Source organism: Rutilus rutilus (assembly GCF_951802725.1).
Source record: "Rutilus rutilus genome assembly, chromosome: 22".
Classification (NCBI taxonomy): Eukaryota; Metazoa; Chordata; class Actinopteri; order Cypriniformes; family Leuciscidae; genus Rutilus; species Rutilus rutilus.
The window spans coordinates 29,885,040-29,911,452 of NC_140227.1; the positions used below are offsets into that span (position 1 = coordinate 29,885,040).

Genomic DNA, 26,413 nt, shown 5'->3' on the forward strand with positions numbered 1-26,413 from the left:
TATCTCATAAAGCGCACATTTAACCAGTTTCAGTCACGAATTGATTGCTGACAAGACCGGCAACACGACAAATCTGATGAAGCACTTGACAGTGCACGGAATAAACTTACGAGCAGAAAGTTGCTCCGTCTTCGACTGCAAGAAGAATTGGATTGTGTCACAAATGAACCGAAACTGAAACATGAGAAAAATGGCAATAAAAGCTTGAAATGTCTCCTTGCTATTTTTTTCTCGACACATTCATAATCATTAGGCTTACTTTTACCTGTGCTTTGCGGCAAGCTTTATGTGTGCTGAGCGCGAGGCATATATCATCCTTCGGATGAGACGTAAAACCGAGGTCCTGACTCTCTGTGGTCATTAAAAATCCCAGGATGTCTTTCGAAAGAGTAGGGGTGTAACCCCGGCATCCTGGCCAAATTTGCCCAGTGGCCTCTGTCCATCATGGCCTCCTAATCATCCCCATATACTGATTGGCTTCATCACTCTGTCTCCTTTCCACCAGTAAGCTGGTGTGTGGTGGGCGTTCTGGCGCAATATGGCTGCCGTCGCATCATCCAAGTGGATGCTGCACATTGGTGGTGGTTGAGGAGATTCCCCCCTTCTATGTAAAGCGCTTTGAGTGCCAAGAAAAGCGCTATATAAATGTAATGAATTATTATATCCCGCCCCCAATTAGCCTATATTCAGTTCAATTCACATTTATTTGTATAGCGCTTTTCACAATACATATCGTTTCCAAGCAGCTTTACAGAAAATGCGTGTCTACGTGACAATTTACAGTGATCTGTTATCAGAGGTTTGTGCAAGTAATGCATTTCAGAAATGTACATATACAAATCACACAGGTAGCTAACAGTTTATTAATTTAAACAATGTATTAATTTAAGACAGAAACAATGAGCTCATTGAAGTAAAGAATACATGTTGTTAAATAATTAGGATATATACAGGTGAGACTCGAAAAATTATAATATCGTGCAAAAGTTATAATTTTGTTGATTCTGACTTACAGCTTATGAAAACCCCAAATTCAAAATCTCAGAAAATTTGAATATTACATGAAATCAGTAGGGATGCACCGAAATGAAAATTCTTGGCCGAAACCGAAAACCGAAAAAGAGGAAACCAAGGCCGAAAACCGAAAACCGAAACACCGAAAGAAATTATGCCAATTATTAGTACGATTGCATTTATGGCTATGACTTTATAACTATAACTTGACTATAACTTTACTAAAATCAAGGCATTGCAATTGCATAAATTAATATTAAAGTTTCAAAGAATAAATCAATTAAAATTTTATGCAAATATTTATTTAGCACATTGCAAAGTATAAAATTAAATGTTTAACTAGACCCCACTCATGTGTACATTAAATAATAATGTAAAAGCCTACTGGCCTGCAGAAAGGTTTAAAAATGAAATGTTATCTCATAAAAACAAACTGCATTTAGGTCAATACTGCCATAGCCCATAATAATATCTGCACCTATATGCTCATGCACGTGAGTTGCAAAAATCATAAACAGCTAAGGTAAACACACCTCTGAGAAATGACGGCTGCTCTGCACACACACACAAGGTCTCTCACTCCCTCTCTTTGCCGCGCGCGCTACGTATGCGCGCTCATGCTCGCTCGCGATTCCGGGAGATTTAAACTAATTTGCGGGCATCAGGGAGCCGCTATCAATACGCGGGAGACTCCCGGAACTTCCGGAAGACTTGGGATGTCTGTGTTTTGAAAATCGCTGTCCGTGGGTCACTCTCAGATATATTGAAATACGTCCACACCGCAGATATGTTGCTTCAGACAAGCACGTGCAGGTCGCGGTGTCTGCTGTTTGCGTCATCACAACATTTCGGCCGTATTGTTTCGGTGATAAAAGTATTTCGGCCGAAAACCGAAAATGCACTTTTGGGCCATTTTCGGCCGAAAATTTTCGGTGGCCGAATATTCGGTGCATCCCTAGAAATCAGTAAAGGATTTCATAAAATTGGTATAGAAAAAAGTATTGTTCAGGAACCGGTATCGAAGTCAAGGTATCGGTAGCAAAAAAATTTGAACGATACCCAGCCCTAGTGTGTGTGTGTGTGTGTGTGTGTGTGCATATGCATGCATTTGTTATATGTATGCATGCACAAAAAAAAATTCCTGTAAACTTTTTCTTTTTTTATAAAAAGAAATGTCCCACTGTAGTATACCTGCATTACAGTGTTGGACATTTTCCCAGAGCCCTGCAGGGAAGTTATGTAGGTGACACCAGTACTCAGTTTGTTTGGCACTTCTATGGTGACAACCGTCACACTGTTTTGCTCTAACAATTCCTATTCCCCTAAATACGGAAGGAGTCCCTCTGGTGATTGTGTCATCCACACTGCTGGGACCACTTCTCCATCAAAGCAGGAGTTCTGCTGGTGACCTTTCTTTCGTCTGGCACACCCTTCGTGTGTCTCAACATGGAGAACAGCGATCAGGCTGTTGCATGCATGCTGAGTCAGCTGACCTTTGCAGTCATGTGCCGTACTGGATCTGTTCTCATGCAAAAAACACTACTTCAGCACTCTATTAACTTTAGGTTCACTGTACGTCCAAATCTAATCATACACATGTCCGTGAATGCAGTCTATTTCACATTAAACGATGAACAAAAAAGCATTAATTTCCAACCCTTTATTCAAAAACAGAACTGACAGTGCAAATTCACAGTGCAAAAAATGCTCCTTGAACATAGTATTAACCTGAGCTGTTAAAGTAATAATAAATAAATAAAAATGAACTAACACAAAAAACATACACATGTATGCTTTACATCTGCCAAATATATAGGCTTTTTTTTAAAAAGTGCACAAAAAGATGTATATTTTTGTTTAAAGGGACCTGAGCTGTCAGAACAATAAATCATTCATAAAAAATAAAGAAAAATACAAATCAGAAAACTTTACAGGATTTGTTTGAACGTCAGAACTTGTTTTCTACACTACACTCACAGACGCACACACTCACAAACTCTCACACTCACAGATGCACACACTCAAACTCTCACACTCACAGACGCACACACTCACAAACTCTCACACTCACAGATGCACACACTCACAAACTCATACTCACAAACTCTCACACTCACAGATGCAGACACACAGACGCACACACTCACAGACGCACACACTCACAGATGCACACACTCACCGACGCACACACTCACAAACTCTCACACTCACAGATGCACACACTCAAACTCTCACACTCACAGACGCACACACTCACAAACTCTCACACTCACAGACGCTCACACTCACAGACGCACACACTCACAAACTCTCACACTCACAGACGCACACACTCACAGACGCACACACTCACAAACTCTCACACTCACAGGCGCACACACTCACAGACACACACTCACAAACGCACACACTCAAACTCTCATACTCACAGACGCACACACTCACAGACGCACACACTCACAAACTCACACTCACAGACGCACACACTCACAAACTCTCACACTCACAGACGCACACACTCACAGACGCACACACTCACAAACTCTCACACTCACAGGCGCACACACTCACAGACACACACTCACAAACGCACACACTCACAAACGCACACACTCACAAACTCTCACACTCACAGACGCACACACTCACAGACGCACACACTCACAAACTCACACTCACAGACGCACACACTCACAAACTCTCACACTCACAGACGCACACACTCACAGACGCACACACTCACAAACTCTCACACTCACAGGCGCACACACTCACAGACACACACTCACAAACGCACACACTCACAAACGCACACACTCACAGACTCTCACACTCACAGACGCACACACTCACAGACGCACACACACTCACAAACGCACACACTCACAAACTCTCACTCACAAACGCACACACTCACAAACTCTCACTCACAGACGCACACACTGACAAACTCTCACACTCACAGACGCACACACTGACAAACTCTCACACTCACAGACGCACACACTCACAAACTCTCACACTCACAGACGCACACACTCACAAACTCTCACACTCACAGGCGCACACACTCACAGACACACACTCACAAACGCACACACTCACAAACGCACACACTCACAGACTCTCACACTCACAGACGCACACACTCACAGACGCACACACACTCACAAACTCGCACTCACAAACGCACACACTCACAAACTCTCACTCACAAACGCACACACTCACAAACTCTCACTCACAAACGCACACACTGACAAACTCTCACACTCACAGACGCACACTCACAAACTCTCACACTCAGACACACACACATACACACACACGCACTCACTCTCTTTGTTCATTAAAGCACCATGCACCTCATCCATAGTCAAAAGTGTCCTTCATACTCCGAATCTAGCATGTCATCATGGCACCCCTGTTCTCCATCAAGTACACTAATAACTTCCCCACATTTCTCTCATTCTCTCTCTCCTCATTCATGCAGTTATATGTGGAAGTGGAGAGAGTCACTTTGTGTTCCCCTGTGTAAAACTCCCAGTTGCTGTAGTCCGCTGAGTGCACCTTGCTTTGGTTTGACCGTCAGAACAGTAAATCTGAACACAAGCTATGCTGCAACTTTCAAAGCCTGAGTCTGCTCTCTTTCCGCAGCACTGCAGTATTCCAGCTCTCACGATACCAGCAGCCGGGTTACTGTATCACTTTAGCAATAATGAGCTGCCAACAGAAGCTACAGCATTTTTTTCTCATTCTTACATAAAAGGTTTGATCAGTACTTTTTATCACTATTGATTCAAAGAACTAAAGATGTTAGAAGCAATGCTTTATACTAAGATTTTTGAATCCTAAAATGCAGTTTAAATGTCTTCTGAATTATAACACATGAAATAACAGAGCATAGTTTATGATGTTTATTTATTTATTTTCCTTTTTATCCTCTCTCTACCATTTCTTCCTCTATCTAGTAATGTTACCATAACTTTGACAGTTCACAATGAGCAGAATAAACATTTTCTGGACATCAGACCTTTAAAAAATTCCAATTGGTGCTCAAGCATGATGGATGTGCCCTTATGTATAAATAAATGTCTTACAAAATCCATGGGGTGCCATAAAGCAGCATTGTCCCCCCTTAAAATAATTGTGTTGCATTTTAACTGTTTAAAGCTTTTTGGCACTTTCAGCTGTTTTTAGGAGCGATGAATATTAGGGATGCATGAATATCAGAAGTTATGTTGAAAAGTCTCATGTATTCTCTCAATCAGTGTTTCAACTGTGGAAAGATGTCAATAAAACAGCTTGTGAACAACGTCACTTAACATTGCATTTACCTTAGGAAAGTCATCCGATGTTCACAGTTTGTTAGTTAGCTATAAAAAGGAGATTATTTACTGTTAATTATATATGTATGTTTAAATAAATTTGCCATGAAGTCAAGTGCTTATGAAAACTACCTTATATGTGCAACAGAGTTGTATACAAACATTTAGGGCCCTATTTTAACGATGTGAAACGCAAGTATCAAACGCGAAACGCAAGTAACTTTGCCGTAAAAGACAGAGAAGTGACATTGTTAATCCAAATTAGCTTCGGTTTAACTGGCGTATAATAATTTGGGTACATGTGTAAGCTAGATTTATGCCTATTTTTTTTTACATCTTCATGGACACCGCACTGATTTCCCTCGTGTGGTAATATTTCCCTTGTAATTATGTATGGTTTGCAAAAATGGCAACTGCTGCGTCTGTGTAGATGAGAGAAGCAAAGTGTATGTGCGTTGTGCACACGCTACATTATGGCCAAGCATGCGCCCTTAAAATAGCATCTGAATAACGCACCACTGACTTTAGACTAGGTTTTTCCTGGTCTGTGGCGGAATTGTTTTCTGAAACTGCAAAATAGCACCAGGGAACGTTTGCGCCGGAACACGCCTCCTCTTTTCGCTGAACCGCCCCCCGGGAGCGCAAGTTCATTCCCTAATTTACCGACGTGCGTCTGTGGAGGGAAAAGCCGGGTGCAAAATAGGAATGATACATGCGTTGGTGTACAAAGTCAATTGCGCTGGGTGCAAGATAGGGCCCTTCAGGTGTAATTATTATATCTGAAAATAAATAGCAGATTAATATAATGCCTCTGTTGTTAATTGCAACCAATATTATAGTGTACCAAATGAGAGGGTTCTCTGTATAGTTTGCAGCATTATTTGGGAGAAATTTCTTTCCGTAAGAAAAAAACAAACTATCGGTATCAGCTTAGAAATTTCATATTGGTGGATCGCTAATATAAAGCTTAGTATCACATTGAAGGTGATCTATTTATAGCCCATCTGAACCACATTATTTGCAACATGAGCACTTTGTCAGCCTGGGCTAAAGAGGACTAACTGTTACGGTCACCTTGTGCTTCTCCTCCTCGCAGTTACTCCTCTGATGTGTGACCCCAGCTTCTCTATACAGTGCCCTTCTCTCACGGGACACATCCATCCAGCGTTTCCCGCTTAGCGTGATGGAAAGAGGTGGGCAGGCAGCGTAAAATGGGAAATGGAAAGACCTTATTCCTGGTGTCAGAGCGCATGTATGTGGAGATAGATGGGAGGGACAGTCACCTTGATAAGCAGTACAATAATGTGTTCTTTACCGTGTCCTTCAGCACTCGTGTTAAGCCCTATTCGGACGGGACTAGTTTAACATGGAGAGGTGGGGTGAAGTAATAATTACCAGAGCTTCTCTGTGATTTTAGTCCCGTCCGAATGTGCATCTCAGTGATCATGACGGACAATGTCAGTAAAGATTACGGCGACTTTTACTTTAAGTAAAAAGGTCCGGAAAAATGACCTCAGGTAATCCTAATCCCGTGCGAATAGACCCGCTGTAAATATGTACGTAAATATTTCATCATTTCCTGTTTAAAAGTAGTTTTCCGCAGTTTTTCAAGTACGGAGACGCTTGAGAAAGCATTCAGTTGCGTTCTAGACGCTGGGACGAGTCTGTGGCAAAACTCAAGTGTTTTCCACACACCATTCAGATCAGAAAGCGCTTGTTAGAGGCACGAAACATCTTTTAGCGTTAGGTAAGTGCCTATTAGCAACACAATCCAATCTGAAGTTAATTAATACATCGTTCGACCGGACATAACTGTTTTATATATATATAAATATAGGTTATGTGTTTGCGCAATGTGATATCAGGTGGTAACGTAATACGCACATGACGACAGGAGTGACGGCGAGTCGAAATCGAGTTACTCTCGCACTTCTGCTAGTTTTACTGCGATATCTTATCCCGTGCGAATTGGCCATTAATGTTACAGACGTCCTGTGGTGAAATTACATTACTCCATCTACCCTTGTACAGCTAATCCCGTCAGAATAGGGCTTAAGAGTAATAAGTGCTGAAATGAGAGGTGGCTGTAAAGAATGCTTGTGTGTGTGTGTGTGTGTGTGTGTGTGTGTGTGTGTGTGTGTGTGTGTGTGTGTGTGTGTGTGTGTGTGTGTGTGTGTGTGTGTGTGTGTGTGTGTGTGTGTGTGTGTGTGTGTGTGTGGTGTGTGTGTGTGTGGTGTGTGTGTGTGTGGTGTGTGTGTGTGTGTGTGTGTGTGTGTGTGTTAAATGCAAAGGTGTTCGTTAGAACCTCATAAGGGCCAATAAACTCCTCCAGTTTGGAAACCGTGCATTTCGCCCTCCTACCTGCCTGTCCCTGTGCGGAGGAAGATACTCAAGAAATAATACGTTTCAGTAAGTTGTACTGTATCTGTCAACATATCTTCAGGTGTTCAGTCATGTTTAATAGGAAGAGATGATCATGTTATCAAGAATTATTGACGACACTCTATATAACCAAAAGTATTTGCTGTTTATTATTATTTCAATAAAGTATAGGCTATAATTTAGGAAAGTTGACCATGTCATTTTTTACAGTGCATGTAAACCAATCAACAGGAAAAAAATGAAGCATGTAAATGCTTGAATCTGACATTTTTCTTAGTATAATTCAGAAATACCTTGGGGACATGCGCAGTAACACGACTCTTATGTTTACATGTTTTACTTCATATGAACGTGCGTATGTTTATTTACGCCTCATGTCTTATGAACTGGTTTTTGAAGGAGACAGTTGCCAAGAAAGCTCTTCTGACATTAATGTCAGCTTTCTTTCTTTTTTCCCGGTATTACTTTCACTTCTCTCTTCTCTACCTTATACAGCCCTAGTTCCCTTTTTGTGTCTGTCTTACAACCATTATCTATCTGACTCTCTCTCTCTGTCACTATCTTTCTGCCTTGCACTATAGCGTACATACTCTTAATGCAATAGGAACACCTAGCAAGGGCAGGACAGAAGGGTGTCAGAAAGCAGCTTGTCATTCACACTATCTGTAAGCCATGTATCTCACTTCCATGTGTGTGTAGTATATTATCAACACTTATGTGGTCTTAACATACTAAACAAAACAACACTGTTTTGTAACTATTATGTTTTTGTTTGTTTTGTGAATGTGTAACTTTAACTAGGCCTACGATTGTTATATGAACAACCTAATCAGTAATTGTACTGATTTAAGTATGCATAATACAATAACATTTCTCATGAAAATTACCATGACTTGAAGTTATAGTGAGTCGGATGTTAGTTCATTATTCGCTTTAGTGGATTCAGTGACAAATTAGGGATAACTTGGGAGTTTATTAATCTTTTTGACCATCATTTAAAAAATAAATCATAATTTCCTAAATCAATCTACATTGGTTCAATCTTCATACAACCTCATTACTCAAGATTTATTTTGCTCTGGCGCAGTAAATTCAGCAGCTCAGCATTGTGTGACACTATCATTTCTTTGTATTATGGATTAGCTGCACAAACAAATTTCTTTTGGTGTATTGGCCATGTTCTGCTCATCATCGTCATCACCATTTACCGTTGTGCAGAATCGCCCTCTAGTGGTGTTAATGCATTCTTACAGTGCAATTGCAGCACTGCAGTGCTGTGCAGATTCATGTTGTATATTAATGCACTCAGTATGTGCTGAAACAATCTGCATTTGTGTTTTTCAGAGGTCCTGTAAGGTGAGAGACAGACGTGTCGGTTGACAGGAGATAGAGAGAGACCCCTTGGCAGCCTGGCCACACCCCCCAATCTCCCGTTCCCCATGTATCCCGAATCGACCACAGACTCTCCCGCCCGCCTCTCTCTCAGACAGACAGGCTCCCCAGGCATGGTCTACAGGTCTGTATGCTCTCTCTCACACACACATTCACACCTAAACAGCTGCTCTGATTGTGCTGTTGCATCATTAATTTATGCTCGTTTGTGTTTTCATTTATTTTTTGCATAAACCATAAAGTCAGTGTTTGATGAATAACAGTTTTGTCAAATTACACTACTGGTCAAAGGTTTGGGGTTTGTAGGAATTAAAAAAAAAAGTTTTTAAAAGATGTCTTTTGTGCTCATCAAGGCTGCATTTATTTGATTGTAAATACAGTAAAAACTGTAAAAAAAAATACTGTTACAAATTAAACCGACTGTTTTGTTTTAATATTTTCAAAATGTAATTTATTCCAGTGATCAAAGCTGAATTTTCAGCATCATTACTCCAGTCTTCAGTGTCACATGATCCTTCAGAAATCATTCTAATATGATGATTTGATGCTAAAGAAACATTTCTGATTATTATCAATGTTGAAAACAGTTGTGCTGCTTCATATTTTTTGGTCTTTTTTTTCAGGATCCTTTTATGAATAGAAAGTTTGAAAGAACAATGGTTATTTGAAAAATAAATCATTTGTGACATTATAAATGTCTTTGTCACTTTTAAGAAATTATATGCATCTTTGCTGGCTGGATAAAAAGTATTAATTTATTTTTAAAACAAATCTCCATGACATTTACATTACATTTACATGTATTCATTTAGCAGACACTTTTATCCAAAGCGACTTATGTGACCCTATACTTTGACCAGTAGTGTACATTTCATGGCTTTAAAGCATGACCAAGGCCGTTCAGTGTTGGACTTTAATTAGCCTAATAAGTTTCCCTGGGTTAGATGGTATCATTTAAACAAACGTTCTGCACTTCATCAGGTTTATTTAAGTACGTAAAATTGAAAGAGTTATACTTGGTTTTATTTAGGAGAATTTGCAAGCCACCAGAGCTTCAGACTCTCTCAGAAACTCTGTGTGACTGTGTGGGACGCTCTGAGAAGTGTGACACAGATACACACGTCATGTGTGACCTAGCTCAAAGTTTTAGAGAGCAGATGAGAGTCTGAAAATGAGCCGCACTGCAAAAGCACGTATTGATTATGAATAACAGGTTTAAGACATGCTATCATGTGAACTGCAAAGTCAATTCTTATATTGCCGCAGTACGGATAATCTTACGTCACCAGCCACATTAGTTGTATTACAGTGATCATTTTTAGAAAGATGCATTTGGACCATTCAAAATCTGCTTTATCCCTGCTGCAGGGTCTGTGTATATGCAATTAATTATGTTCATCTAGCAAACCGAGTGATTTAAGCTGCAGTCCTGCTGGGCTTCCCAGTAGAAAAGGGCGAGAGTGGTCAAGTGCTTTGCATAATGCCCAGCATCCCACTTAATCAGAGCCCTGACTTCATTTCACCATTGCTGGAAACTTCCTGATGAATTTGCTCTGATCTTCTGTGACTCCTAGTGTTTTCATTCCCCTCAGGGTTTGCCAGCTGTTCTGGTTTTGAACAGCAGGTGGCGCTGCAAGTTTGTTTCCACCTCAAGTGTAATTTCAAGCATTCATTAAACTTTAAAGCTTTAAAGTCTTTTTAATGTTTGTTAGCTGAAAATAATTAATCAAATAATCAAAATCCAATTTAGAGTGTTTGCAATAATCGTTCAGCTTTCCATAACAGCTATTAATTTACAAATTTGTATTAATTCGTCTCAATAATTCTTAGAATTTTGATGAAACCTAATGTTAACTAGTAAGGAAAAAAAAAAACGTAAAATCAGCACAATGTGTTGTATGTTTACAAACAATGTTTACATTTGCAAGGCATAAAGCACATCTATATGATTAGCGAACATGTTAAATGTGACAGTTCAGAAACAGAAATAGTCTCTTTTTTTGTAAAAATGTGTTAGTTTTAAGGCCGTCTGTATGCAAACATACCCATAAACAAATAAAATCCCCTTTTAGAAAATGGAGCAAAAATATTACTCGTGTTTCACTATTAGACTAAAAAGTAAAAAAAAAAAAAATGTTTTAGAAATAATAGCATTTTTTCCTAATAGCTATTTAGAAAAAAATAGCATTGTGTTTTAATGTTGTGGTGTTCTTATTTTTGATGTCTGGCCATATTTCCTTTCATTCTAGAACTAAATTCTTCATATTTCTTTCTTTATATCAGTGTTGAATCTATACCTCTGAGCTCATGTTCATATGTCACTGCTAAAGCTGATACTGCTCTTGTGTATATGTGCACGTGCACGTGTTTGTTTAATGGCCTCTCACTGTTCTTTCCCCTTTTGCCTGTAAGACTAAGCTTTCCTTTCGGTCTTGTCTCTCTCTCTCTCTCTCTCTCTCTCTCTCTCTCTCATGCTGCCCTCAGTGCGAGATATGGGAGCCCAAAACGGCAGCTGCAGTTTTACAGGTACCTCTTTTGTTTGCTGATTAATTAGCCATGGCCATCTGATACTGCATTCGTTTTCATCTGTTTTGGAAAACACTTTCAAGTCATGGGTTCATTCTTAGTTTAGCTGCTCCTGATACCGGTGTGATTCTGTCATCATACTTTTGAAAGAGTAAGGGAATAATATTCAAAGTACACGTGACTGCAACGTTATTTGCTTGTAATGTTTAACATCGGATCACTAATAAATGCGACATGTATTGTAGAATTACAGTGGGATGAATTGAGACTAACTGGTGCTTAATATTGTTGTATACTTGTAAAAAGGGATAGTTTACATTCAGTGAGAACACCTAATCTCACTTGTAATCTGTGCGTGTGTTTGAGTTGTATACCAGTCTACAGTACAGTGGTGTGTGTCAGAATAATGCTCACTAAGTAGTGTCCCTAACACAAAGCTCTTAGATTTAATTTCACTCCATGTAGAATTAAAACAGTGTTGCAGGTAAGTCATGGAGTTCAGGTTTCCTTGGCTGCGGAACACTTCTGAAACTCAAAGCACGACAAACACGAGCCCGGAGAAGCAGTGAATGTTCAGTAATCTCATACGAGGAATCATATTTCATCCCAAATTTACACTTGGTTAGATATTTATGCCGGTGTGTGTTTTCTATTTAAACATATTCTATTTATTGTCTTGGCTTAACCAACACTTGTAGAGTGTGGTTATTTATTCTGCGCACTTTACAGGCAGAGCAATTATTATAGGTTCAATAATAAAAATATTTTTTTAGTTGAACATGTTCTGTGAATATTGTCAGTGGCAACATCTTAAAGTTTTATTTTTTTCAGGAACTATTTTATTTTTAGCAAAAAAATTTTTTTTAAAATATGCCAGCAATGAATATTGATTACTAGATTTTTTTAAATTCATTTGTTTGCCAAAAAAAGAAAGAAAACAGGTTAAAGCAAATAATTCTTTTTTTTTTTTTTTGTTATAATAAAATAACTATAGCCGGGAATCATTCAGCTTTCCATTTAAAGCTATTAATTCATGCACTTGAACCAATTTTAATAAATTCTTCCTAGTAATTCTTGCAATTTGCCAAACCTAATGTTAACTAGCAAGAAACAATTACCGTAAAATCAGCAGAATTTACAACCGTATTCAGTACAACAAAGAATTAGCCTGCATGCCAGCCGAACTTAGCCCCGCCCACAAAATGTTTTGGGTCGGGAAGTTCGGTCTGGACTTGATCCGTTGTGGAGCTATTATGCCCGAACAAAAGCTGTTCGGACCAATCAAATTGTCAGGGCGGGCTTTATACGATGATGGACAGATGATCAACAGTAACGTAATCATCCACGTCACCAAAGAGCGCTTGGGTTGAATTCCTTTACAACAAAGATGACTGCCGCTGGAGAATTGAGATTTCACGAGTTCACACTTACAAATAAGTCAGATAGAATAAATGCATATTTGACGTACTGTCCGAGTCCGGGCTCGTATTCGGCCCGAACCCAAAGTACTCCCCCCGTATTCCTGGCTGTGGAAGAACAGGCCGAGAGTGAGTGGAGGGATGCTGAAAACTGTCAAGGAATGTTAGGTGAGTTGACAGAGTGAATAAATATATGCTTCCTCTCATGCTGATAGTGCAGACATGGTAATTGTTTGATGACAAGTTGGCCCAGCGACAGTCAGTGCTTTGGGTGATTTCTTATACGTCACCATAAAACATGTTCGCTAATCATGTAAATGTGTTTTTATGCCTTTGGTATTCTTTGTTAGCCTGACGTCGTCAAACTCAGATTCTAGTCAGAATGTATGATCAAGAAAATATGATCATATAACACCGATTTTATCATCACTGCATTGGTTACCTATAAAGTTCCGTATTAATTACAAGGTATTGCTACTGACTTATAAAGCCCTAAACGGCTTAGCTCCAGTCTATTTAACGGATCTTCTATCGCCCTATAATCCATCGCGCTCTTTAAGATCACTAAATTCAAGGCTTTTGGTCATACCTAGGATATCCAGAACCACCAAAGGAGGGAGAGCATTTTCACATTTAGCTCCAAAACTCTGGAATAGCCTTCCTGATACTGTTCGTTGCTCAGACTCGCTCTCCCAGTTTAAAACTAGATTAAAGTCGCATCTCTTCAGCCAGGCATTCATAGAATATTTTTAATCTTACAGTTCAAATTACAATCCGGCCTCTAGTTAATAAACGCCAGAGGAGAACTGGCCCCCGACTGAGCCTGGGTTCTCCCAAGGTTTTTTTTTTTTTTCTCTCCATTGGGTCACCTGATGGAGTTTTAGGACACCATTAGGTCACTTGATGGAGTTTTTCGGTTCCTTGCCACTGTTGCCTTTGGCTTGCTCAGTTGGGGATATTATGGGGATATTTAATCTGATTTTATCAATCAATAAATTCCACTAGAAACAAACCTTGTTGTATTATTTTAATTTAATACTGTGAAGCTGCTTTGATACAATCTGTATTGTGAAAAGCGCTATACAAATATACTTGACTTGACAAGTTGATTGGATTGATTATTTGAACGTGCTCCTCTCGAACTTTGTTTATGTAACATCATGTGTAGATTCCGCCATCGCGTCTGTTATATAAGATATCGACAGCGCATTCATGTTAAAAGAGGAACAGAGAATCGCGATCAAGGCATTTGTCGATCGGAAAGATGAATGAAGAACATGCATCACTCACTCCGTTGCTCTGATTGGTTGTAGGTCTATCCAATTGAGTGCAGAGGCATTTTCTTTCCTGGTTCGGTTGAAACACGGCCCCTTAATCACAACCCAATGGAGCAGCATCAGAATCTGAGTATGACGACGTCAGGCTAACAAAGAATACCAAAGGCATTAAAACACATTTACATGATTAGCGAACATGTTTTATGGTGACGTATGAGAAATCACCCAAAGCACTGACTGTCGCTGGGCCATCTGTGTTGAGCCCTGAGCCAAAATTCATTGCACTTATTTGATTTGTATTAAGATTTTCACTCTAAATCACTAACTTAGTTTGCATGCTTCGAACGCAAACTGTTCTAAAAACAGATATGGAGGTGTATGTATACATAACTGTCAGGCCTTTATGAGGTCTGAAAAAGCTGTACAAACACAATAACGGAGTAGATTTTTGAAGTCGCTCCCTGCTGATGGCATGAGCTCACCTGAAAGCATTTATGCAGCAGCTGCTTTTAGCCATCAGACTGAACGCATCCCTTTCACCCTCATCTGCAGTGCACTTTTCTTCCTGTTTTAGTGAGGGATCATATTTTTATGGGTTGAAAAAAGGAGTTGTTTTGCTGATGGGTTGTTAAAACCCCTGACTCCGAAGCGCTGAGGCTAATGAGCACTCTATTGAATTTTGATTTCACAGCCTTTCACATTTTTTGTCCTTTTAAGCTCAAAGTCTTTTAACGTCGCATCACACAGATCCGCTTGACAGGAATTGATCACCATGTTTCACCCTAACACACAGATAGAGTGATGGGAAAGGAAGATTACCTAATTTCAGTCATTATTGGAGTGTGTTAATGGTTACTTTTTTGTAGGTTTTAGTTGTGTTGTGTTATGTTTTGTGTCTTTAAAAAAAAAAAAAAAATGTGTATAGCATGTGCATAGCACGCACATACAGTAGTACTGTGTGAGGATAATATTGTGACTAGTTCTTGGAGAACTGAGATTGCAGTGTGTTTTAACAGATTCAGTGAGTAAACTGGCTGTAACGGTTTGCTCTGTGGGATTTACTGCAGTCCTCCCTGTTAAATGGCACACCCCTCATTGCAGCACATAATGCAGTGACTTCAATGCAGTGTTTCGAGGTCTGAAAAATACCAATCTGAATGCACGAATAAGCTACAGCATTTTTTAATCTAGGTTAATTCAAGGTTCATTATTAGTTGATGATCATTTATACATCTTGAAATGTAAAAAAAAAAAAAAAACATTAGTATATGCCAAAATTAACTTAAAAGAAAAATATTGTTGATTTGTTTTTTAGTGTTATTGCATTAACTATATGTAATGTTAACGTATAGAACCTTTCTATAAAGCCTTTAAACACTGCAATCTGAGCATAGCACTACCTCTCTGGAAACTGTGAGAAAAACAAAAACACATAGTCTACTTAAAAGTCCAAATCAATGCAAAGACAATACTGCATTTCTAATAAAAGATGTACGTTGGCATATATATGCATATAATGTGGAAGACTCATTTAGTTAAAGAGTTGATATATATAATATATATATATATATACTCCAGCTCTTTGTGAGTATTGAATTGGTGATTTCCGGTAAGGGGGCTTCATTGATTTTCAGGATGAATGTTTTAACATTGGCTGTTGAACTTCTCTTTCACTTTCATTTAGGCCATTAAAGATGGATGTGCAAGTATCGTTTCATGTGTAGGTTAAAGTGGCTGTCATATGTGTGAACGGTGATGATTGTGGTTTGACGGTCGTTTACTTTTTGTAGAAAAATGCATTTTTGTCTGTTATTGTGTCTGTTTTGTACTTGATGCACTTTAGTTATCCGGAAATAGTGCTGAGGTCCAACTAATACTTAAATATATTGGATTGTGCTAAAGTGGAACTATTGCAAGTGCACTTTAAATATCTTTCATTTACAGTGATCATGCTATCCTTATTAATAGTGATATTAAAACACATTTTTAGGCTTAATATTAAGAAATGTGCATTGTGCAATAAGTAAGTTCTCCAAATAAAGTTTAATTATAATATTTATATCAGTAAGTCTCAAGCGATATGTCAGTAAATATGTTAATTGATTTGTAGTATACTTAAATAAACAGATTTTAAATACATTTTGGTATAGGTTTTTTCATTTGGTATCTAGTCAGTGGAGAGCCATTTGGACATTAATGTTTTTATTTTGTTTCTTGGATGAGTTATTTTTCTGTAAAGTCTAATGTTGAATATTTATACCTGGCATATTCATTTTTGCTAAAAAAAAAAAAAGGTGCTGATTTTGAATTTTACACTGATACGGCTGTGTCTGTGTTTTCCTGAAGATCCACAAGCTCACACAGGCATTATTAGTGCACTAAAATGCCTTTATCTATTATCACATGTGGAACAACAATCAAAAGCTTTTAGTGCAAAAGCTTCTTTGAATAATTTAGACCAGATATTATTTGCTGCGTTTAGCAGAAACAAATTGCTCCCCCCTCGAATGACATAAATGGATTTCCTTCATGGAGTCGGCTGGAGTTAAAGGCGGGATGGGGGTTGGAGGATGAGGGCGATGCTCTCTTCTTCACTAATCAGTTTAGATGCTGGCATGTAAGACACACCCAGTTTGGGTGGACCGCTGGATTCCAGCTGAGTTTAAAAGAGCAGATTGACATTCATATGTCTTGTTCATGAGCCGATCTCCAAGACCTCGGGTAAGTTTTTGTGCTTATTCTGTCTCTGGTGCGACTGCCCACCTGTGTGTATGTGTCTCGGTGTGTTTTAAGGCGTTATTCTGCACGATGTCCTGTATAATAACAGGGACTGCATGGGTGCACCCCTTTAATTTTCATCCCGTTCCTTCCTTTGCATTATGCTTCAAATGGCTACACCTGTTATTGTAGCATCACGCGTTGTACATGCAATAGCTGTACCACTAGATGATGTAGTCTTTTAGTCCAGAGGATGTTTCTTTTAGTTGCAGTTTGTTTGAGTGAAGCTCTTTGCGTATGGAAACACTCTGCAGTAGTTGAGTGGTGTTTGCAGCACTGTACATCATTCAGTCAAGATTCATAGGATCAATACAGGCTGATGATAAAGAACCTTCTGCACAGTGTACTATGGAGATGTTGGCTAGTTTTTGGTGGCAGACAGTTTTGCAAAGGGGCAAAAAAAACGGTATCTGACATATATATACTTTATATTATAGTAAGAATGATAAGAAACGATAAGAATGTAAATGTGTACCTTGAAATGCAATATAAGTCGCTTTGGATAAAGCGTCTGCCAAATGCATATATGTAAATGTAAAATATTACATTATGCAATACGTTACAATTATTTATTTATTATGATTGTGCATGTATACATTTTTTGTATTAAATGGCATTATCCTATCCCAGTTCAAGTTGTGTTCACACTGACAGCAGTTAAATCTTTGGATTTTGCCTAGTGTCTGTACTTTTGACTGATAGCAGATGTTACTGCTTGACTGCAGTATCTGTATCACACTTATTTTCCTTGCTATTATAATATTTAGAAATATTTAGAATTAGCTTTTATTTGTATATTTTCAGTTATCATTAAAAATTTTGTTAAAGTTTTAGTAATTTTGTTATGTGCTTTGTCATTTAAAAAAAATATAATCATATTCTTATTTGGTTTAAATGTGTTTTTATTTGAGTTTTATTCATTTTAGTACCTAAACTTAAACTTATTTTAATTCAGTTAGTTTCCAAGGCAACATTTCTAATGTTCATTTAAGTTTTTCATCTTATATTTACATTTTATTTCAATTAACAAAAACAATTTTAATAGTTCTAGTTTTAGTTAACAATAACAACACTTAATCAGGTGATTGATCACATGAGCTTCAGAACTGTCTTTACTCCTGTTGGTAGTTGCTGCATACAGCACCAAAAGCTCAAAACCCTTTTTATTAACCACTTGAATTTTGTACATTTTTATTGGTTCTTAGACAGATCAACAGGATTTTTTTTTTTTTTTTTTTAGCTGATTGCTTTTGAATGATTGATCTAATCTTGAAAATGTAGAATTACAGATTAACAAAATAATTCAGAGCTGTTGCATCCTGGCAGTATAACAAGTTTTCAGTGAATCACTTTCCCTGGATACACATGAATGGTGTCACTTCCCTCCCAGACGACCTGCAATGCATGTCTGTACATCGCATGTGCAGTCTAGACTGATGGGTTTCTTGCATGTGCCTAATGTGTGTGTTTTGTATGCCCTCTGGTGTTTCCTCTTACCTGAGGCTCATAGCACTTGCCTGAACCCACCTGAGTCCTGCTCCTGTGCCATTGTATTGGTCAGGAAAGAGGCGGGACCGTCTCTGATTACAAGACGCATGGCCAGAGTTCTCTGCCACTGATAGCACAGACCTGTTTTGTTCCCTCCTCACCTGTGCTATTTAAGGCGATGCCTCAACCCAGCTCTCGGCTCAGTCTTGGTCCCAGTTTCCCAAGCCCGCTTGTGCTTGGTGCGTGTGTGTGTGTGCATGAGTGTGTGTAACTGGTGGCAGAATCAGACAGGTGCGAGAGCGTCTGTGAAAAGTGTGTGAGAGCGGGGTGGTAGGGGACGGGGCGTAATCATGTTTGCGGGTGGTGGGTATGCGGGGGGGACCGTTGGGCGCCGGAAATCCACTCTCCCTTCCGAAAACCTGCAGATCCCCAAACCGGCGGGGGCGAGCGGCGTGCGTAAGAGCAGTAGTTGCAGCAGCGGAGGCAAGATGTTGTCCATGTCCTACAGCGAGAGTATTCGGAGCGGCATAAGCCGCTACCACTCGGACCAAGGTCTGAACCAGCCTCCGAGGCAGATGGACCAGGCCGAACTCCAGCGGCTCAGGGAGCAAAGAGTCGCTGCCCAGATCAAGAACATGGAAGACTTCCTCAAGATGAATGGCCTGGCGCTGGAGGAGTGTGTATCGTACCAGACGGGCATGAAGTACAGGTAAGAAAGAAACAACGTAAGCCGTTGCGTCCACTGGACTTTGTGGTCATTCGGACAGCGTAGCTTCATATCGAAGTGCGTTTTGAGCTATTTTTCTGATTCTTTTTTTGTTTGGCACTTGATGGGACCGGTTTCGTTTCAGGAAGTTGTTCTGCTTGTGTCCGGTGTAAACACGGTAAACTTGTAGGCTGTTTATGGTTGCCCAGCAACGTTGTAACTTGGTGTGGTAAATGGTATATGGTATGTTCACAAGCTTGCAACAGCCTTGAAATGGCTTGGAACATATTTGTAATGCATTACTGTTGTGGGGTTTTTGTTTCTAATTATGAAACAGAATATTTCTATTTTGCTTGCTTTAGTTTAACTTATTTGAATTAGTTTTAGTAATTCTAGTATTTCATCAAACTTACTTTATTTCAGTTAGTTGCCAGGTATATTTGCAATTTTATTTCTGCCTCAAAATGGCTCGGAACATATTTGTAATGCATTCCTGGCTTTTGTTTCTAATAAAGGTTTTTGAATTTCTAGCAAAAATTATATAGTTATCAAATAGATTTTGTATACAGTTACTGCGTCGATTTTGGCCATACTGCCTAATGCTAAAATGCCCAAAGCAGAACTCTGTGACTTTGGTGACTGTGGCCCATCTCAATGCGAGCAGCCAAGGTTTATTTTCATCAACTAGGTCGCTGGCATATTTGCCCAACAATGAGGGAAGGACATATCAATCTCTGAGGCGAGGTGGAGGAAAAAGGAGGAAAAAGTGCCCAGAGAGAGCATCATCTCAGCATGTGGCAAGATTGTCTTCCCTATTACGGGATTGATGGATTCTCAGCATCCTTGCTTCGGGTTAGGAAATTTACATGGATCTGTGTCAGCTCCCTGTTGCAGAAAAACTTCAGTGTTTTGAGTTTTTACTCATGCAGAATCATTGACAAGTGATGCTGCAGTATTCATGCATGCATCAGGTAAAAACAGTACTTTTGGCATGATATGTTGAGTTGTTATGCAATGGATAGTGTTGTCATGTGCTGGTGTTTAGCTGTCTGGTGTTGTGTATCAGGGACAGCAGTCGGTCAGCGTGTCTATTGTGCTTTACTGTAACGCTCGCTCAGCCGACCGTTAACATCTGATCTGGTATCAGTTCTGAGAGCGGGGCTCGCATTACAAGGCATATGTTGGTTCTCCCGTCATATTAAAAACAATGGGTCATAGAGCACATAAACTTGATGAAAATTAGTGCCATTGATAAAAAACACAATTATTTCTATTGCACCTCCAAGGCCAGTGTCTTTTTGGCTGAAATGCAGTGACTTCAGGGCTCGAATTTTGGCACATGATTGCTATTTATTATGCATAACTTTACTCATTCCTGCAGGTTTCGCACTTAAAAGGTGGGAAATTCCCGCAAACATTTATTGAATTAGCTTGTTGGTTGAATGAGCAAATTAATCCACACAGATTATCAGATCAAATTAGTAATTTGAAAACTTTGTGAGACATAATTTCACAGACACTAGTGAGAGTGATTCTGCGTTACCGCGTCTTCTCTCTCGCTTTCAAAATTCGCACATGGCTTCACATCAACACATCGTCTGTTCAAGCGAGCTGCACGACTTTTGCTTGTGTTTTGGGACAGAATTTTCATCGTTACTAAAGTTTATCATATGCACGACTTGTCAATTTTATTCAAGAAATTTTAAATCATTCAGTCGCGCTCTCTCTGATGGGCCGTTTTTGAGCATCGGCCGACTTAGTTTTTCCGGTGTGTTCCGCACCGTTGGCTCAAATTGGACACCGTTTTGTTTGGGCTGATTCAGCATGTAGAATCGCTGGAGAGAGAGAGAGAACTCTGATTGGCTGTTCAGCTTCGTGAATGAGTCAGTGCACAAGAATAATGGCAAAACTGCAAGCAAAGAAGTCAAAACGGTACAGCTAGAAAGCTGTTCTAATTTTACATCATCTTACCTGAGTGTTCCTGGGCGAATATTTTAATATTAACATGAGCGGAGTGGAATAAAGAAAGTGATCAGCAGGATTGATATAGACACGACGCGATGCGTAAAAATCAATCAAAACCCACATCCAATCAGAACAGTGTGTGGGCGGAGTCTCGCAGCACCAGAGAGTAATCTTGACGGCACTCGCAAGAAAATGGATAAGGCTACATAATGAAATGCACAAAGTTTGCACATTGCTTGTGTGATGTCCACTGGCTCACCTTCATGATTTAAAACTGAAACATTTCCAATATTGCGACGTGACATATTTCTATATCACAATGTCATCTTTGCTCGCAAAATGATGAACGACGATTCACATTTCACGTGCATAATTTTCCCCTTCCCCTTGATTAAGTGAATGAGTAAATAAACAGATAAATTAATAATCCAATAAATAATCCCCCCCCCCCACACACACACCCACCCCGAAGATAATATCATGTATCAGTGATCTCACACGCTGACGCAAGAGGATTTGACTATGAGTGTCGGCCAACACTAGTGTCTGTATTGAATGACCAGTTGAGTCAGCATTTGCATTTGCGTAAATCTTCTCTTGAAACCATTTTGTGCTTTAAATGATTTTATTAGATTAACAGAGGGGAGTATCTTCCATCATTCCTTGATTTTCAATGCAAGCTGCGCCCGGATCAGGCAGAAACATGCATTTCCGACCACACTCATCACTAATTCAAGCATGGAGGGATAGATGGACACTGAAGCTGCGAAAGAGAATGCCTCTCATGCCTTATTGCATGTCTCCTTAAGCCAGACAATATGGTACTTGTGTAACATCAGTACTTACTAGGTTCACACGCCAGATCTGTTATCAGTGTGCACAAGATTGGGCTTTGATTGCAGCGCACTTAAGTTTGACAGTAGGGTTAGTAGCCCATGCATCCCAAATCTGCTTTATTTATTTCACTTGCCTTAAAACAAAAGGCTGAATTTCAGTGTGCACATTAGCCTTATATATATATATATATATATATATATATATATATATATATACACATTACCACTGCAATGCACTGTTTTTTATACATTTGATTACTTTATACAATTTACGTAGTAGGCCTATTTCTTATTTATAGTGCTTGAAGTTTTTCGGGTAGGTCTGTTTCATTTGTGTCTTTGTTCTGTTGTAGTTTGTTTTCATATATGCTTGTAATTGACCATTCGCAAAGACCCGCCCCCTTTAGTTACTGTTGCTATGTCCGACAAGCCATGCCGCTTGAGCAGAGAGGACACTGACAACACGCTGACTGACCAGGTTACTTTTGATATGAAACAGTCTCAACTTTCAAATTTGGTCATTTTTGAAAGAAATTTAAACAATAAATACCGTTTTGTGGCTCCTTTAATGTGTCTGACAGATCGCTCAGTTAAAGCTCCTCATGAACCGATCATCTCTTCCTTCTAGTTCATTTATATCAAATAAACATAAGAAGGAATGTTGTTTTAACCACGGAAAGATGTCAGTACACACCGTTTTTCAAGTTCAAATTCTCCAACGTTAATCTACTAACTCTCCTGACTGGTTTGTCGGACAAAAATGGCGGATTATGATTGGTCAGATCGCCTGTCAATCAAACTCCCTGCGAAGGGTCAATTAGTTAGTAAACAATCACTGTTTTTTTTTATATTACTCCTCGTTTTTTTGTGGTATTGAAAATGGTGACAAGAATTATGACATTTCAATGGTATTGAAATTAAAATATTAAAATATTTTAATATCAAAAAAACCTTATTTAAAGCAAAAATAACTATATCGTTATCGTGAAATATAAGATTTTGGTCATATTGCCCACCCCTACTTTGTGTGATCATCAAATCGCAACGGTTGTGTTGTAAATATATAAATATATAGTCTAATGTGCTGCATGTTTCAGAGTGGAGTACAGCATTGTGTTTTTGTTTCGATAATATATTTCTTTAATCAACGTAATACTTTTTTTTTTAATGATGGTGGGGGATTCTTCCTTTTTTGTCTTTAGCTGATCACATGCATGTGATATGAATGTTGAAATTCACCCTTTGTACTAAATTGTAAGCAAATAATTGTATCTTTGTTGTGCCCTACATGTTGTTGTGGTAGAGTGTAAGGTGTATAACCTGAATGTTTAAGGTGATACGTAGAACACACACTCCTCTCCTTGACATGCATCCGCCAGGGCAGCACTCAGTGGAATTACGTTTGACCCACAAACGCGATTTCATTACACCTGCTAAAAACCACCAACTATCAGCTGTTGCATTTCAACCTCCAATTTACTCCCCAGACATTCATAGTATGTTTACAGTGCTTGCACGAGCAATTTTAGTGAATTTCCTCTCATTACTTATATATTACATTAAATAATAATAATTAATATCTTGATTGTTTTCAAGATAATTTCATGCTTAGATGAGCAATTTGGCCTAGAATGTTGCATTACTAGAATAGCAATTATGCTATTGTAATAGTTGCATGCTGAATTGTAATTGGTCTTTTCTTTTTGTTGCATCTATTTTCACCTTTGCAGTGGAAAGATGGCATCATATGACATTTAATTACGTAGCTTAGCCGAAACCTAAGCTTACCGAAATGCTGTTCTTTTGCTGTCTATCAGGTGCTGCTCTTTCCTTCACAAAAAGTGACATTTCAACATTGCAATATCTAATTTGTGCAATTTAACACCATTCCTATGCACATATTGGTGTCTTCTAAGTTTCAGTTACACATTGACCATAGTGAATAACTGGACATAGCCAGATACAATCTTGTGGTCAGTGCTTAATGGTTTCCCAGCCATTCACTTTTCCATTTTAACCCCAAGTAATGACCTTCTGAAATCATGAGCCTTGATTTGACAGCGCTGTAGCACTGGATGATTGTTATTACCAGATCTGAACACTAGGTGGAGATCGAGTTCTGTGAAGACATGATGTCAGACTCTCAGACACAGATCAGCTTTCTCTCATCTATCAGTTCAAGACATTAATGGATGTCATGTGATGTTAGTGTGACGTCTGAAGGAGAGCAGGTCCAATTTCTCAGTGTGATGAATTAAAAAAAAACAATTAAATATTGGCATTGTTTTGAGAAATGAAGTAAATCAGTCCATTAAATGCTCTTTAAGTAGTCCTATAATGCTTACTGGAACAGCTTTTAGTTAATCAACTGTGTGAGACGCTATAAATTCAAAATAGTGTTTGTGATGTGTTGTGCATTTCTTTTGGCGGCCAGCAGGGGGTGGTGTGTGTACAGGACTGACTAAAAAGCAGGTTTGGGAACAGCTGTGTGAGGACCACATGTTTGCAGATTTATATAAGTGTGTTGTTCTGCAGTTGCTGTGTGGATATTAGTCAGAAATGGTGTATTTGCAGTTTGTGATGGTTATTAGTAGCTTTATTGATCATTACTGTTTTTAGTCTTACTGAGAAATGAATGAATCACTATTATCTGAGCCAAATCGAACTGTAATGAATTCATGCTTATTCCGTGTACCTCATTAGTCTAGCTTTCTTCTCTCATGGCTCCATTTGCTTGTGTTTTTCTTCTAAATGTTGCTTAAGGAGGAACATTTACGGTATTTAAGAGCTTTTTTCTCAGTTTTCTTTAGATTTCGATCTTAAGATTTTGATCTTTTCGCATCTGAAGCGTCTCAGCTGGAGGAAATAACACATTATTTATTGGCTTTAATAAATCGGCCTAATTTTCTAATCAGGCCGATAACCATAACATGTATCGGCTGATACCGATATGGTGGCCGATACATCATGCATCCCTAATTTTAAAAATATATTGAAATAGAAAACAATTATTTAAAATTGTAATATTAATTGACAATATAAATGATGCTGAGTGGCCTGCAAAGATATTTCTTAAAAGTATTTTACTCCCTTTTTGTTTTTCTGCCTCTCAAGACACCATTAGATCAGCGGGAGAAGTTCTTACGGAGAGAAGTAACGCTTCTACACAACCTTTAATGTGAGGACAGCGTCTGTGTCAGGGCTCTTCAAATCAATTTCTCGGCCCACATGAATATGGCAGCGTTACATAAGAGGGCTTCCCCCAGATCTTTCATCACTTTCATGATCCTGAGACGACCAGACATCTTGCTTATCGAGGGGAACATCAGTAGACAGGTTTTGAGCCCAGAGGGACTGATACATCGTTCATATTCTTGTCATTTATATGATTACTTTACAGTATTCTTCGTTCAGCAGATGCTCTCTTGTCCAAACTGACTTTACAGTAGGTTTGTACTTTTAGGGAAACCATGGAGCAACACTTCTGCTGTAACCCGAGTCATATTCCATACAAGTCAATGAACCAAAAAAACATTCTTCAAAAAGTTTTAATTTTTTAGTGAACTATTACTTTAACACAGGGTTAACGGTTTTCTTCATATCAGATCCTTAACCTTGTGTATGCGTGATAGTAGTATGAGCGATTTTCATATATTCAGAAACCATTGTACTGAATAAAACGAGCCCGATGATGTAACACTGTTTCAGTGGCTGAGCGTTCTCTAACAAACCCAGAGGGAATTCAGTCTAACTATACCTCCGATCTCCCATTTTCCTCATTCGTGCTTTGGTGGGTTTTGAGATTGAGCACTGATTGTCTCTTCGCAGCATTGCTCGCTGCGGTGATCCCTCTGTGCCTTGTTATAGGACACAAAAACAAATGATTCGCAAAGCGCTCAATTCTCCAGTTAAACAGAATAAAAGTACGAGACCTCTTTATATATGTGTGTGTGTGTGTGTGTTTTCGCTGATTTTTGCGTCAGTTTTAGAGTTGAAGAGTCCAGTTATGTGGGCAGGATTCGGCTGGCTGACTGATAGTGTGTGTTTTTGTGTGATTGAGGGAAGCCTTCCGGCAAAATTGTGAAACCCTGTCACTCCTGAGGAACATAAATAGTGTTGTGCAGGTGAGGCCATCGCCATCTTTCAATCATCATATTCTTCCTGGACATGTCGGTCTAACAATGTCAGTGGGTTTAATAATGATGGATCAGGTCTGTCAGCGAGCCATTATGGGCCACCTGTGAAAATGTCACTTAATTTGAGGATGTTAATGCTTGTCCTTGTAGTTTCTTACGTTTGAGGT

The 26,413-nt window shown here is 39.0% G+C and overlaps 1 protein-coding gene across 8 annotated transcripts in view; it reads left to right on the forward strand.

The window, feature by feature from the left end:
* The window catches only part of kcnab2a (potassium voltage-gated channel subfamily A regulatory beta subunit 2a), a gene marked incomplete at its 5' end in the record, with an annotated part of 98,990 nt that overhangs the window by 28,399 nt on the left and 44,178 nt on the right, over window positions 1-26,413 (forward strand). For 4 of the 8 annotated variants that reach the window (XM_084396248.1, XM_084396245.1, XM_084396247.1 and 1 more), the window contains one exon: window positions 9,069-9,240. In XM_084396248.1, coding sequence (XP_084252374.1) covers window positions 9,164-9,240 — 77 coding nt within the window. Of the gene's footprint in view, window positions 1-9,068; window positions 9,241-11,600; window positions 11,643-16,997; window positions 17,059-18,953; window positions 19,313-26,413 lie in introns of those variants that run through there. The other 4 variants (XM_084396243.1, XM_084396244.1, XM_084396241.1 and 1 more) reach the window with 3 other exon arrangements.